The 16,967-nt window shown below is 25.1% G+C and overlaps 2 protein-coding genes across 2 annotated transcripts; one reads left to right on the top strand and one right to left on the bottom strand.

The window, feature by feature from the left end:
- Nucleotides 1-4,876: 4,876 nt before the first annotated feature.
- Nucleotides 4,877-9,834, top strand: LOC147816460 (uncharacterized). Its single transcript, XM_087164488.1, has 2 exons — nt 4,877-6,427; nt 8,813-9,834. Exons 1-2 carry the CDS (start codon nt 6,389-6,391, stop codon nt 9,302-9,304), a joined length of 531 nt encoding a protein of 176 aa, XP_087020614.1. The 5' UTR covers nt 4,877-6,388; the 3' UTR covers nt 9,305-9,834.
- Nucleotides 9,835-11,781: 1,947 nt separating this feature from the next.
- LOC147816459 (uncharacterized) lies at nt 11,782-16,744 on the bottom strand. Its single transcript, XM_087164476.1, has 2 exons — nt 15,189-16,744; nt 11,782-12,803 (listed from the first exon to the last, which is right to left on the bottom strand). The coding sequence occupies exons 1-2, from the start codon at nt 15,225-15,227 to the stop codon at nt 12,450-12,452; spliced, it is 393 nt and encodes a 130-aa protein (XP_087020602.1). The 5' UTR covers nt 15,228-16,744; the 3' UTR covers nt 11,782-12,449.
- Between the last annotated feature and the right edge of the window lie 223 nt (nt 16,745-16,967).

Here is a 16,967-nt window from a genome sequence, read left to right as displayed (position 1 = left end):
ATCAAATCGGGTTAATTCTCTCGATAATTGCAGTTGACTAAATACAGTCAAATGTCAAAAAACTTGAATGTTAATACGTAAAAAAAATTCAAAATAAAAATAATATTTCTAAAAACCACGTTTTTGTAGTGGAGAATAATAATTTAAAAAAAAATTTGAAAAACGAAAAACGTGGGGCGCATGAAATACATAACAGAATGTCATATTAGTGTGTGTATGTATATCTGAAATTGTATCTGAATGTGGATGTGGAATATGTTTGTGTATATGCATATGTATGGGGATGTATATGTGGCTGTGCATGTGTATGAATAGGAAAATGTGTATGTGTATATGTACTGTTATGTATTTCATGCGCCCCACGTTTTTCGTTTTTCAATTTTTTTTTTAATTATTATTCTCCACTACAAAAACGTGGTTTTTAGAAATATTATTTTTATTTTGAATTTTTTTATTTTAAATTAAAATTTTTTTATTTTATATTTTTAAAAAATTATTACTTTTCAATTATTATTATTCACTACAAAGAACGTGGTTTTTAAAAATATATATTTTTATTTAGATTATTTTTCTTAGTCAAGAGTAGTCAAGACTACTACAAAACCACTACTATAATAATAGAACTTTCATTTTAAATTAGGGACACAAAAATCTTTATAGAAAAACAATGCCTTTACGACTTTCATTAGTTTTATGCTGATGACAACCAAAACAATCTGGAAATGAATGTGGAAAAACTGGATCCTACCACGTGATTTTTCTGCCAATAAAAATACTCCGACAATAAAAATCTTTTCACCTAACATGTAATACTAATTTGAAATAATGGAATCGACAACAAAAGACAATCTCGAAAATTTTTTTTTTTTAAATTTTAACTTTATTTTACTTTGTATGCCTTTTTTCTCTTCATTTTAATGCATTGTCATCCAATTCTGAACTATGTACCAAATTTGAAGTTTGTAGCTAGTCGGGAAGTTAGTTTAAAATCGATTACAAAATTCCACCCGGACAGACATACACGAAGGCAAGTTTATATAAACGTGGTAATAAAATGAAAAAAAAATGCTTAAATACTTAATTTTTCAGTTTTTTTTTCTTCTTACAAACAGGATACAATATGCACAGTTTAAAAAAAAATTTTAAATGTATATATTAGAGAGACCGGAAAGTAATGCCGTTTCGGCGAATTAATTATTCGTCAGTCTTAAAACCCAATTCATTTTTTTTCGATCTATTTCGATTCATTTTCTATCTGTCATTAAAAGGTTTTGTTGGTAACGAGGGTGAATACATTATTGCTTGAAAATGAAATCTTGATAACAAATATCAAATGCACCGAAAAGGCATTATTTTCCGATCCCCCTAATATTAGTGCATGTCATTTACACTAACATCACACATTTGAAAAAAAAAAGAATTTAAAAAAAAACTCGTAAATGCTAAATATGACCCCAAAATTTTTTTTTAATCTTTCACTATCAGAACATGCTGATTTTCGACATGTGCTATTGTGAGGGAGAAATAATGATGTTAACAACTGATATTTGGAACATACACCATCAAAGCATCGATGTGATTCACAGGACAATGACGACAATTACTAATTCTTGTCTTTCGCAATAATATATATAAATTGAAAAAATAAGTTTTTTTTTTTCCATCTTATGTAGTTGAAACTTATACAATTCATAGACGACTTCCGCAAATTTTAAATGGTATTTTACCAAAATACTGTTATTGTGACCGAATTTTATGTAACCGAAAGTTATTGTAAAAACGAGAATCAATTTTTTTTAACTCGTTGTTACTCTTTAAACTGTTCTTAATAAATTTTGGCTGAGGCTTCACCTCACTTTTTCTGCAAACTATTGATCGTTTAATAATTTTTCCTTTCTCCTACTGTACATTTTTCACGTTCAGTATTCAAAAATCCATGCTTTTTATTATTATTATTATTATTTCAGTGTGCGTTGTCATAAAATGTCACAAAATGTTTCCTTTTTAATTTCAAAAGAGCAAGAGGCAGACGAACTGAAGAGAAGATATGAAGAACAGAGCGCAAAATTTTAAAAAAAAACCGACCATCCGGAATAACTTTTGATTTTGGGATCGGATCTTCACGATTTAGAACTCCAACTTAATGGCTGGAAGGAGTGACCCCAAATATGTTAGAGCACGCGATATTTTAAGCTACGAAATCAGACGCAAAAAGTTCTCTGAATAAACATAGCTTTTTTTCGACGACGGATACAGATTTTCGACCCCCAAGATATCTGAGCTAGCCGCAATCTGGAAAATATGGTCCCAATAGTTTAGTCAGGAGAGCAGTGTGAAGTTTGGGCCCTTTAATGTAACTTTTACTTTTTGAGGGTTTCACCCTTATTTCGAAAATTCTTTAAGTGAATTAAAAAAATTTGTCTCACAATTTTAAATTTTTCTTCTTGTTTCATGAAATATATAACTTTTAGTAAATATTTATTATTTTTTTATTATTTTATTTAATAATAAACGTAAGAAATTTGAATCGTAAGGTATACAAATTTTTACCTAGTTTTAAAGAATGTAATTTTAAATAGCAAGATACAAAATTGTAGCGAAATCGGTCGAATTGTTCCTTAAAAATCGAATTTTGAAAAAAAATCGTATTCTTAAAATTTTATTTGTCGTAAACTATTTAAACGTTCTAAGTAATTTAGATTTCCGTTTTTTATTTTCGCACACTGTACTGGTTGAAAACACGATCAACTGAAAAATCAACTAAATCTTCTCCAAGAAGCACGAGCAAAGAAAAAGTAAGCAGTTTAACAAAGAATTATCAGATATTAAAGAAATACTATATTTAACAATCACAGGTTATTTTAAACACAAATGTACAAATTCACATTTGACAAAATAGCTACACATTAAGTTAAAGCGATTATATTATTATATATTAAATTAAAATATTATCTGTATACATAAAAATGGATGTCTGTCTGTCTGTGGGTGTGACCTTTGCAGACTCCTAAACCATTCAACCGAAAGCAAAGAAATTTGGCATATAGATAGTTCGAAGCACGAGAAAGGTCACTGTTGACATTAGAACATTCTACGAAAAATCCGTTCAAGCAAGATGAGCAAAATACGAAATGGAGTTTTCTGATTGGTTAAACGTTAGCCATTGTTTTAAATATATCTATAGATGATTCTATTTTTTCAAATGTTTTAAAGACATCATCAATGATATTTGCTTGCTTACAACTCTGAATAATTACTATTTAAAATTGAAGAAATGAGCTATGTACTAAACTGCAAAATTAAAAGAGTAAAGATATTTATTCGTTTAGACAGGAACCGTTAAAAATTGTCATACTGCTATTGACGACATTGATGCTCAATCAATGTTGATAATATGTACTACGCGTATAATGGTAAATGGTGCAGTTTTAAAAAAAATTCTATAAAGGGTTTTCTTCAGAAAATATTTTTTTCGGTGGTAGTAGTAATAGCCGATGTACGTGCTACGGAAGTGACGTCATCACTCAAAGTCAACCGGAGCTTATTTCTGCCCCAACCGGAAGTTGCTTATTTCTGCCAAACCGGATGTTGCTTATTTCTGCCCGTGTGCTTATTTCTGCCCGCCTGAAAATCGAAACTTCGTCTGCAGCGTTATGGGGAGCTTATTTCTTTTTTTCTTAAGCCTAATATATTTTTAGTTTCGGTTTCTGTTTTTAATATAGTTTTGTTTTTTAAATATTATTTTCATTTATTACTTTTTTGAGGGTGGCAACACATAATAATTTCAATATTAGTTTCTTGCTGTGGCAACACTTATAAACTTTGGGGTGAAATATTGTATATTATGAAGTAATGACGTCATCTTTTTATTACTTAATACATAAATGATATCATGCTTTTACTCTAGTGGCGCCATCTATGTGGGGATGATGGAAATAAAATAACTTTAAATCTATTTTAATATTTAAATCTGTTTTATTATTATTTATTAAATATAATTAAGGCTGAGGATCGAACTCACGCCAATCAAAAAGCCTTCGTGGGTCAGTAGTTGGATATCATAACCACTGACCCACGAATGCTTGGTTAGATATGCGTAAATAAGTTAAACTTTTGTATTCTGAGCACGTGTATGAATGAAAAGGATTTTATATCGATATCATCCTGCAGTTTCATCGATATATTTTCACTTGGCAGTTATTAAGTAATTATTTCTGCCACTCGAAAGGATATTATAACTTTCTCTGGATGGCAACGGTACTGATCATACACGTGTTAATTATCACATAATAAATAAATGATATCATGATTTTCACTCTAGTGGCGCCATCTATGAGGGAATGTTAGAAATAAAATAACTTTAAATCTATTTTATTATTTAATTTAAATATAATTATTACTGAGGATTGAACTCATCATGTGGTGATAAGAGATAACGATAAATAGAGGTGCCGAGAGGTTTATTAATACTATAAAATAGTATTCATCGAGTTTTTAAAAAATAATTAAGGAATATCTTTTTTTAATCTTACGAATATATTTATCCTAAAATTTATAAATGACGAATGTTAATGAGAGAAGAAAATTTTGTGCAGTTTCATAATAAAAATGAAGGAATCCTTTATATAGAACGGTTTCAAATTATTTAATTATAATATTCGTATGTTAAGAGTATTATTTTATATTAAATATTTCTAACTTAACATAAATTGAATAAATAATTAAATTTATAAAAAATATTTTTCACAATTAGTTCTATTTTATAATATTTTATGTTTTTGAATTGTATTTAACAGTATGAAATATGTTTTAAAATTAAGTATTACGAATGGATTTACTTTTTGTCCAGAGTGTGGGGGGAGGGGGGAGGAGTCGTACACTTGGAAGGGGGGTGAAATTTTAAAAAAATTAGAATTAAATGCAATTATTTCAAATGATTATTTAATTAATCTTATTTTAAATGAGTATTAAATTGACTTTATTTTTAATGATTATTTAATTGATCTTATTTATAATTATTGTTTAATTGATCTTATTTTTAATGATTGTTTAATTGATCTTATTTTAAATTATTATTAAATTGATCTTATTTTTGATGAGTATTTAATATTTTTTTATTTATTATTTTAATTGGAAAAATAACGAAGATGAATAAAATAACTCACGGGAGAAACGAAAAACAGCTCAGGTACAAGATAATACAAGTTGAAGCATGTGCGATTTTCCCACGATACCACCTTTATATGGACCCCCCCATAGGTTCCTATGAACAAGCGAAAACAAGATTTCTCTCTTGCAATCCCATGAGTCATCGAATATCAAGTTATTGTTGCGAATACTAGTTAAACTTCTTTTGGACTGTTCTGGCGTCATAATGGAAAGTCAAGGAGTGCTTATTTCAGCCCGCCTGAAATCGAAACGTCGTCTGCAATGTCATGGGGAGCTTATTTCTTTTTTTCTTAAGCCTAAAATATTTTTAATTTCGGTTTCTGTTTTTTAATATAGTTTCGTTTTTTAAATATTATTTTCATTTATTAGTTTTTTGAGGGTGGCAACACTTATTATTTTTAATATTAGTTTTTAAGGATGGCAACACTTAGAAACTTTGTTATTTGGGGAGATATTGTATATTATGAAGCTATGACGTCATCTCTTATTACATAATAAATAAATGATATCATACTTTTACTCTAGTGGCGTCATCTATGTGGGAATGTTAGAAATAAAATAACTTTAAATCTATTTTAATATTTAAATCTGTTTTATTATTATTTTTTAAGTATAATTAATGCTGAGGATCGAACTCACGCCAATTAAAAAGCCTTCGTGGGTCAGTAGTTGGATATCATAACCACTGACCCACGAATGCTTGGTTAGATATGTGTTAATAAGTTAAACTTTTGTATTCTGAACGCGTGTATAAATGAAAAGGATTTGATATCGATATCATTCTACAGTTTCATCGATATATTTTTCACTTAACCCTTGACAGTTATTAAATAATTATATCTCCCCCTCTTAATGTTATTATAACTTTCTCTGGGTGGCAACGGTACTGACCATACACATGTTAAGATTTGACATGTTTTGTGTGATAACACAACTACTGGTTACAGAGCGAGTCATTCTGATAACATATAACAAGCTAGATCTTGGGCTATGACGTATGTGTTAAATTCAGTTCCTTTCACTTGCGCTGGTAAATAGTTAAGCATGTGACAGTTTAACATTTTTCTGATTGAATGTTAGAGTTACATTTTCATGATTTGGCAACTAGAAGGATAGAGTGACTTAAATTCCCTAACCCCCCTCTTATATTAGTATTTCACTTGTTCTTCTGTTGTGTCTCGATTAAGTTTTTGAATGTTTTTCAATTCACCAGGTCGTTATGGACGGTTATTTAAAGAGAAAACATGCTGAAACTGAAGTAAGTACTATTGATTTCTTAGTAATTTACTATGCTTTTTAAATTTATTGTTAATAGAATTGTTTTATTTTATCTTCTAGCACTAATTCGTTTTTAGGCAGAGCATGTGACAAAACTTAGTAAACTTTAAAAATTTTATAACTACGTTATTTTTATTATATTGATGATAAATAGTATATTGATAATGTTAAATAGTATTATTCATAAAACTACTGAGATGCGTTAATCTGTATCTTTAATTAACCAAGAGAAAGTAAATTGTTTCGCACATTTTAATTAATTATTTTTATTTTATTAATAATAAAAATTACTCATCTTCTTAGTTACAAATTAGGAATAGTTATTATTTTTTTTTCATTACGTAATCTAAATAAAGTTAATATTTGTTAAATTAACTTTCCATTTGTTAAAATTTATTAGGTACGTCTACTGTGAATATTAAAAGTATTAGAATTAAAGGTATATTAGTTTTAAATCAATAAATATTAGTTTATATGATTTTATTTTTATCCCTGTCGTTTGGATTTACGGCTATCAATGTTGTCATTTTTGAACCCAAAAGACAATGAAACTCCTAGATCTTGAGACAATACATGTCTTCGAAGTGGACTTTGTGAGTACCCATGTTATATGAGAAGGAAAACTACGAAAACCTCCTACTCTTAGTCCGACGACAAATAGTGGGATTGGTTTCGTTAAACAGTATCCTGTGAATGTACAGAGATTAGAGGAAAACTTAAGGTTTTAATAAAATAAATTTTAATAATTTAAAAAATACTATATGAATTCTAATGGTGTCATCTTAAAAATGTTAGAAAGAGACTATATTCATAACTCTTAGTTTTAGTTATTTTTTTAACATAAATACAGTTGATATAAATGACTATAATTATTATTTACCTATTCAATATTACCTATTATTAACCTATTCAATAAAAAAAATACACCCTTTAATAATTAATACAAAAAAGTTTTCATAATTATTACAAAAATATTAAAAAAATTTTGAAAAACTAGAAATTTTTTACAAAAAATAAGATTATTTTCTGAAATATTAGAAAATCTCCCTCAGTAATAAAAATATTTTCTAAAAAACTAGAGCATTTTGTAAAAAAGAAGGAATAACGACATATTTATATTATCAATTAAATTTCCTTAAAATTTCAAATGAATTATTTTAAATCTAAGAAACATGTAATGGGAATTTTTGCCGCTTTAAATTCATTTATATTAAAAACATATTCGTTTTATTATAATTTAATATTATAATAATGCAAATAACTTACTTTATTTTTCAAATTAGGAGTTAATTTAAAACTAACTATAGCCTTTCTATTTGAAAGTATATATTTAAATGATACTGATTACAGAACTTGAACATGTTATCTATTTCTCACAAAATTTTACAAAGATAATGTCTGTCCGGGACGGTTTGGGCTTATCCACGTTTTATCAATTAGTCATAATAACATAGTGCTTCATTCTTGTTATAGAACGTGGGAATAAAATTATTTCTTAGAAAATTGTTAAGAAACATATGATGTATGCTCGCAGAAGTGATTGGGTGAAACTTTGAATAAAATGTTATTTATTTTATTAAAATATATTTTGTCTTTATAGATCATTTTCACATGTGAAAAAATTTATATTATCAAGAAAAAATTACACTCTTTAATAATTAATACAAAAAGTTTCAGAAAAATGTATAGAATTTTCTGAAAAACTAGGAGATTTTAGCAAAAACTTTCATATTTTTATAAAACTAACAAATTTTTAACAAAAAAAGTAAAAATATTTTCTTCAAAGAGAATTTTTTTTTTTGTAAAAGCATAAATATTTTCTTAAAAGATCGAAATTTTTTAACAAAAAGTTAAAATTTTTAACAAAAAGTTAAAAATTTTTCTTAAAAGATCGAAAATTTTTTTAAAAACATAAATATTTTCCTACAATAAGATAGAAAGTTTTTTACAAAAAGTTAAAATATTTTCTTAAAAGATAGAAAATTTTGTGAAAAAGTTTGAATTATTTTTATAAAATTAACAAATTTTAACAAAAAGTTAAAAAAAATGTTTAAAACATGGAAGATTTTTTGTAAAAAACATAAATATTTTCTTAAAAGACAGAAAAATTCTGTTAAAAATTTTGAAATATTTTTATAAAACTATCAAAAAGTAAAAATATTTTTTTAAAAGTGAACGTTTCATATTTGTTTTTTGTAAAAAGGTTTATTTTAGACAGAACTCAGGAGGTAAAGACTTTTACTTTACAAATAAATTCTTAATCGTAGTAATCAAAAGGAGTTATGAACATTATCATAAACATTTTAACTGTGTGTTGTTAATTATTTTTCTTGGTGACTCAAAATTTTCTTTTTTTTTATTGTAGGAAGGAAACAGAAAAGGATTCTCAGCTATAGTCATTGATTTTGAAGGTTTTCAACTTTCATCAGGGACATATATTGTCAAAGAACTTGCTTTTCATGCTGTAAAAGGTAATCCCATTACCGGAGTGTGTACATTCCAACCACCGTTCCCGTTTGAAGAACTTCCAACACAACAGAAAATGCAATATTCTTGGATAGTCCGAAATATTCATCAAATAGATTGGAACCAAGGAGAATTACCCTACATTAAATTTCATACTATGTTGACTTTTTTGTGTGATATGTATTCACATATCTATGTGAAAGGACTCGAGAAACGGAAATTTTTAGAAATTCTAACCGGCAGAGTGTTTTACAGTTTAGAAGATTTTGGCTGTCCGAAAGTAGATGAACTGATACCAACTTTTTCATCGTGCACTATACATTCACCAGATTTTAAACATTGTGCTCTCGTTAAGGCGAAAGCATTTGGACGATTTCTACAAGACCTATAAATAGGATAAGCACTCGGAATTCAACATAAAGCTGTTCCTGGAAGTAATATAGTAAATCTTATAAATGACTTTTTTGCGAAATAGAGAATCAGCTCCAGTGTGGAGAAATGTATTTTTAAAAACATTAAACGATGTTCAATTACCGGCAAATTTAGATGTAAATAAAAAAATTGTATAGTAAAAATAAAATTTTTTAGAAAGCTGTAATGTATGCTCGCAGAAGTGGTGAGGTGAAACTTTGAATAAAAATGTTATTTATTTTATTAAAATATATTTTGTCTTTATTGAGTATTTTCACAGTTGAAAAAGTTTATATTATCAAGAAAAATTTCACCCTTTAATAAATAATACAAAAAGTTTCAGAAAAATATCTAGAACTTTTTGAAAAACTAGGAAATTATTACGAAAACATAAATATTTTCTTAAAACACAGAAAAATTTTGTTAAAAAGTTTGAAATATTTTTTATAAAACAAGCAAATTTTTAACAAAAAGTAAAAATATTTTCTTAAAAGAGAAATTGTTTTTATAAAAACATAATTACTTTCTTAAAAGATAGAAAATTTTTAACAAAAAGTTAAAATATTTTCTTAAAAGACAAAATTTTTTGTAAAAACATAAATATTTTCTTAAAAGATAGAAAAATTTTGTTAAAAAGTTTGAAATATTTTTATAAAACTAGCAAATTTTTAACAAAAAGTAAAAACATTTTCTTAAAAGAGAAATTGTTTTTATAAAAACATAATTACTTTCTAAAAAAAGATAGAAAATTTTTAACAAAAAGTTAAAATATTTTCTTAAAAGAGAAAATTTTTTGTAAAAACATAAATATTTTCTTAAAAGATAGAAAAATTTTGTTAAAAAGTTTGAAATATTTTTTATAAAACAAGCAAATTTTTAACAAAAAGTAAAAATATTTTCTTAAAAGAGAAATTGTTTTTATAAAAACATAATTATTTTCTTAAAAGATAGAAAATTTTTAACAAAAAGTTAAAATATTTTCTTAAAAGACAAAATTTTTTGTAAAAACATAAATATTTTCTTAAAAAATAGAAAAATTTTGTTAAAAAGTTTGAAATATTTTTATAAAACTAGCAAATTTTTAACAAAAAGTAAAAATATTTTCTTAAAAGAGAAATTGTTTTTATAAAAACATAATTACTTTCTTAAAAGATAGAAAATTTTTAACAAAAAGTTAAAATATTTTCTTAAAAGAGAAAATTTTTTGTAAAAACATAAATATTTTCTTAAAAGATAGAAAAATTTTGTTAAAAATTTGCTAGTTTTATAAAAAATATTTCATATGTATTGCATTGATACAATACAAAACACTTACCACAGTTTGTCCACAGACTATATCGATATAGTAATATTAAAATAAACGAATATCTATGCAGATTTTATTTACTAGATAACTTAAGAAATGGCTCATTCCAAGTGAGATCGTTCAAACTAAAATAAAAAAATTATTTTAGCCGTTTCGTGTCTAAGACCTTTCTGCAATAAATTTTCATGAAAATCTGGGACAAGACGGCAAAAATAATTTTTTTATTTTAGTTTGAACGATCTCACTTGGAATGAGCCATTTCTTAAGTTATCTAGTAAATAAAATCTGCATAGATATTCGTTTATTTTAATATTACTATATCGATATAGTCTGTGGACAAACTGTGGTAAGTGTTTTGTATTGTATCAATGCAATACATATGAAATATTTTTTATAAAACTAGCAAATTTTTAACAAAATTTTTCTATCTTTTAAGAAAATATTTATGTTTTTACAAAAAATTTTCTCTTTTAAGAAAATATTTTAACTTTTTGTTAAAAATTTTCTATCTTTTAAGAAAGTAATTATGTTTTTATAAAAACAATTTCTCTTTTAAGAAAATATTTTTACTTTTTGTTAAAAATTTGCTAGTTTTATAAAAATATTTCAAACTTTTTAACAAAATTTTTCTATTTTTTAAGAAAATATTTATGTTTTTACAAAAAATTTTGTCTTTTAAGAAAATATTTTAACTTTTTGTTAAAAATTTTCTATCTTTTAAGAAAATAATTATGTTTTTATAAAAACAATTTCTCTTTTAAGAAAATATTTTTACTTTTTGTTAAAAATTTGCTTGTTTTATAAAAAATATTTCAAACTTTTTAACAAAATTTTTCTATCTTTTAAGAAAATATTTATGTTTTTACAAAAAATTTTCTCTTTTAAGAAAATATTTTAACTTTTTGTTAAAAATTTTCTATCTTTTTTTAGAAAGTAATTATGTTTTTATAAAAACAATTTCTCTTTTAAGAAAATGTTTTTACTTTTTGTTAAAAATTTGCTAGTTTTATAAAAATATTTCAAACTTTTTAACAAAATTTTTCTATCTTTTAAGAAAATATTTATGTTTTTACAAAAAATTTTGTCTTTTAAGAAAATATTTTAACTTTTTGTTAAAAATTTTCTATCTTTTAAGAAAGTAATTATGTTTTTATAAAAACAATTTCTCTTTTAAGAAAATATTTTTACTTTTTGTTAAAAATTTGCTTGTTTTATAAAAAATATTTCAAACTTTTTAACAAAATTTTTCTGTGTTTTAAGAAAATATTTATGTTTTCGTAATAATTTCCTAGTTTTTCAAAAAGTTCTAGATATTTTTCTGAAACTTTTTGTATTATTTATTAAAGGGTGAAATTTTTCTTGATAATATAAACTTTTTCAACTGTGAAAATACTCAATAAAGACAAAATATATTTTAATAAAATAAATAACATTTTTATTCAAAGTTTCACCTCACCACTTCTGCGAGCATACATTACAGCTTTCTAAAAAATTTTATTTTTACTATACAATTTTTTTATTTACATCTAAATTTGCCGGTAATTGAACATCGTTTAATGTTTTTAAAAATACATTTCTCCACACTGGAGCTGATTCTCTATTTCGCAAAAAAGTCATTTATAAGATTTACTATATTACTTCCAGGAACAGCTTTATGTTGAATTCCGAGTGCTTATCCTATTTATAGGTCTTGTAGAAATCGTCCAAATGCTTTCGCCTTAACGAGAGCACAATGTTTAAAATCTGGTGAATGTATAGTGCACGATGAAAAAGTTGGTATCAGTTCATCTACTTTCGGACAGCCAAAATCTTCTAAATTCTAAAACACTCTGGCGGTTAGAATTTCTAAAAATTTCCGTTTCTCGAGTCCTTTCACATAGATATGTGAATACATATCACACAAAAAAGTCAACATAGTATGAAATTTAATGTAGGGTAATTCTCCTTGGTTCCAATCTATTTGATGAATATTTCGGACTATCCAAGAATATTGCATTTTCTGTTGTGTTGGAAGTTCTTCAAACGGGAACGGTGGTTGGAATGTACACACTCCGGTAATGGGATTACCTTTTACAGCATGAAAAGCAAGTTCTTTGACAATATATGTCCCTGATGAAAGTTGAAAACCTTCAAAATCAATGACTATAGCTGAGAATCCTTTTCTGTTTCCTTCCTACAATAAAAAAAAAGAAAATTTTGAGTCACCAAGAAAAATAATTAACAACACACAGTTAAAATGTTTATGATAATGTTCATAACTCCTTTTGATTACTACGATTAAGAATTTATTTGTAAAGTAAAAGTCTTTACCTCCTGAGTTCTGTCTAAAATAAACCTTTTTACAAAAAACAAATATGAAACGTTCACTTTTAAAAAAATATTTTTACTTTTTGATAGTTTTATAAAAATATTTCAAAATTTTTAACAGAATTTTTCTGTCTTTTAAGAAAATATTTATGTTTTTTACAAAAAATCTTCCATGTTTTAAACATTTTTTTTAACTTTTTGTTAAAATTTGTTAATTTTATAAAAATAATTCAAACTTTTTCACAAAATTTTCTATCTTTTAAGAAAATATTTTAACTTTTTGTAAAAAACTTTCTATCTTATTGTAGGAAAATATTTATGTTTTTAAAAAAATTTTCGATCTTTTAAGAAAAATTTTTAACTTTTTGTTAAAAATTTTAACTTTTTGTTAAAAAATTTCGATCTTTTAAGAAAATATTTATGCTTTTACAAAAAAAAAAATTCTCTTTGAAGAAAATATTTTTACTTTTTTTGTTAAAAATTTGTTAGTTTTATAAAAATATGAAAGTTTTTGCTAAAATCTCCTAGTTTTTCAGAAAATTCTATACATTTTTCTGAAACTTTTTGTATTAATTATTAAAGAGTGTAATTTTTTCTTGATAATATAAATTTTTTCACATGTGAAAATGATCTATAAAGACAAAATATATTTTAATAAAATAAATAACATTTTATTCAAAGTTTCACCCAATCACTTCTGCGAGCATACATCATATGTTTCTTAACAATTTTCTAAGAAATAATTTTATTCCCACGTTCTATAACAAGAATGAAGCACTATGTTATTATGACTAATTGATAAAACGTGGATAAGCCCAAACCGTCCCGGACAGACATTATCTTTGTAAAATTTTGTGAGAAATAGATAACATGTTCAAGTTCTGTAATCAGTATCATTTAAATATATACTTTCAAATAGAAAGGCTATAGTTAGTTTTAAATTAACTCCTAATTTGAAAAATAAAGTAAGTTATTTGCATTATTATAATATTAAATTATAATAAAACGAATATGTTTTTAATATAAATGAATTTAAAGCGGCAAAAATTCCCATTACATGTTTCTTAGATTTAAAATAATTCATTTGAAATTTTAAGGAAATTTAATTGATAATATAAATATGTCGTTATTCCTTCTTTTTTACAAAATGCTCTAGTTTTTTAGAAAATATTTTTATTACTGAGGGAGATTTTCTAATATTTCAGAAAATAATCTTATTTTTTGTAAAAAATTTCTAGTTTTTCAAAATTTTTTTAATATTTTTGTAATAATTATGAAAACTTTTTTGTATTAATTATTAAAGGGTGTATTTTTTTTATTGAATAGGTTAATAATAGGTAATATTGAATAGGTAAATAATAATTATAGTCATTTATATCAACTGTATTTATGTTAAAAAAATAACTAAAACTAAGAGTTATGAATATAGTCTCTTTCTAACATTTTTAAGATGACACCATTAGAATTCATATAGTATTTTTTAAATTATTAAAATTTATTTTATTAAAACCTTAAGTTTTCCTCTAATCTCTGTACATTCACAGGATACTGTTTAACGAAACCAATCCCACTATTTGTCGTCGGACTAAGAGTAGGAGGTTTTCGTAGTTTTCCTTCTCATATAACATGGGTACTCACAAAGTCCACTTCGAAGACATGTATTGTCTCAAGATCTAGGAGTTTCATTGTCTTTTGGGTTCAAAAATGACAACATTGATAGCCGTAAATCCAAACGACAGGGATAAAAATAAAATCATATAAACTAATATTTATTGATTTAAAACTAATATACCTTTAATTCTAATACTTTTAATATTCACAGTAGACGTACCTAATAAATTTTAACAAATGGAAAGTTAATTTAACAAATATTAACTTTATTTAGATTACGTAATGAAAAAAAAATAATAACTATTCCTAATTTGTAACTAAGAAGATGAGTAATTTTTATTATTAATAAAATAAAAATAATTAATTAAAATGTGCGAAACAATTTACTTTCTCTTGGTTAATTAAAGATACAGATTAACGCATCTCAGTAGTTTTATGAATAATACTATTTAACATTATCAATATACTATTTATCATCAATATAATAAAAATAACGTAGTTATAAAATTTTTAAAGTTTACTAAGTTTTGTCACATGCTCTGCCTAAAAACGAATTAGTGCTAGAAGATAAAATAAAACAATTCTATTAACAATAAATTTAAAAAGCATAGTAAATTACTAAGAAATCAATAGTACTTACTTCAGTTTCAGCATGTTTTCTCTTTAAATAACCGTCCATAACGACCTGGTGAATTGAAAAACATTCAAAAACTTAATCGAGACACAACAGAAGAACAAGTGAAATACTAATATAAGAGGGGGGTTAGGGAATTTAAGTCACTCTATCCTTCTAGTTGCCAAATCATGAAAATGTAACTCTAACATTCAATCAGAAAAATGTTAAACTGTCACATGCTTAACTATTTACCAGCGCAAGTGAAAGGAACTGAATTTAACACATACGTCATAGCCCAAGATCTAGCTTGTTATATGTTATCAGAATGACTCGCTCTGTAACCAGTAGTTGTGTTATCACACAAAACATGTCAAATCTTAACATGTGTATGGTCAGTACCGTTGCCACCCAGAGAAAGTTATAATAACATTAAGAGGGGGAGATATAATTATTTAATAACTGTCAAGGGTTAAGTGAAAAATATATCGATGAAACTGTAGAATGATATCGATATCAAATCCTTTTCATTTATACACGCGTTCAGAATACAAAAGTTTAACTTATTAACACATATCTAACCAAGCATTCGTGGGTCAGTGGTTATGATATCCAACTACTGACCCACGAAGGCTTTTTAATTGGCGTGAGTTCGATCCTCAGCATTAATTATACTTAAAAAATAATAATAAAACAGATTTAAATATTAAAATAGATTTAAAGTTATTTTATTTCTAACATTCCCACATAGATGACGCCACTAGAGTAAAAGTATGATATCATTTATTTATTATGTAATAAGAGATGACGTCATAGCTTCATAATATACAATATCTCCCCAAATAACAAAGTTTCTAAGTGTTGCCATCCTTAAAAACTAATATTAAAAATAATAAGTGTTGCCACCCTCAAAAAACTAATAAATGAAAATAATATTTAAAAAACGAAACTATATTAAAAAACAGAAACCGAAATTAAAAATATTTTAGGCTTAAGAAAAAAAGAAATAAGCTCCCCATGACATTGCAGACGACGTTTCGATTTCAGGCGGGCTGAAATAAGCACTCCTTGACTTTCCATTATGACGCCAGAACAGTCCAAAAGAAGTTTAACTAGTATTCGCAACAATAACTTGATATTCGATGACTCATGGGATTGCAAGAGAGAAATCTTGTTTTCGCTTGTTCATAGGAACCTATGGGGGGGTCCATATAAAGGTGGTATCGTGGGAAAATCGCACATGCTTCAACTTGTATTATCTTGTACCTGAGCTGTTTTTCGTTTCTCCCGTGAGTTATTTTATTCATCTTCGTTATTTTTCCAATTAAAATAATAAATAAAAAAATATTAAATACTCATCAAAAATAAGATCAATTTAATAATAATTTAAAATAAGATCAATTAAACAATCATTAAAAATAAGATCAATTAAACAATAATTATAAATAAGATCAATTAAATAATCATTAAAAATAAAGTCAATTTAATACTCATTTAAAATAAGATTAATTAAATAATCATTTGAAATAATTGCATTTAATTCTAATTTTTTTAAAATTTCACCCCCCTTCCAAGTGTACGACTCCTCCCCCCTCCCCCCACACTCTGGACAAAAAGTAAATCCATTCGTAATACTTAATTTTAAAACATATTTCATACTGTTAAATACAATTCAAAAACATAAAATATTATAAAATAGAACTAATTGTGAAAAATATTTTTTATAAATTTAATTATTTATTCAATTTATGTTAAGTTAGAAATATTTAATATAAAATAATACTCTTAACATACGAATATTATAAT

Source organism: Parasteatoda tepidariorum, chromosome 1 (assembly GCF_982258835.1).
Source record: "Parasteatoda tepidariorum strain Cologne lab strain chromosome 1, Ptep-v5.0, whole genome shotgun sequence".
NCBI lineage: Eukaryota > Metazoa > Arthropoda > Arachnida > Araneae > Theridiidae > Parasteatoda > Parasteatoda tepidariorum.
The sequence above is the reverse complement of the archived record's forward strand: the minus strand, read 5'-3'. Positions and strand labels throughout refer to the sequence as shown.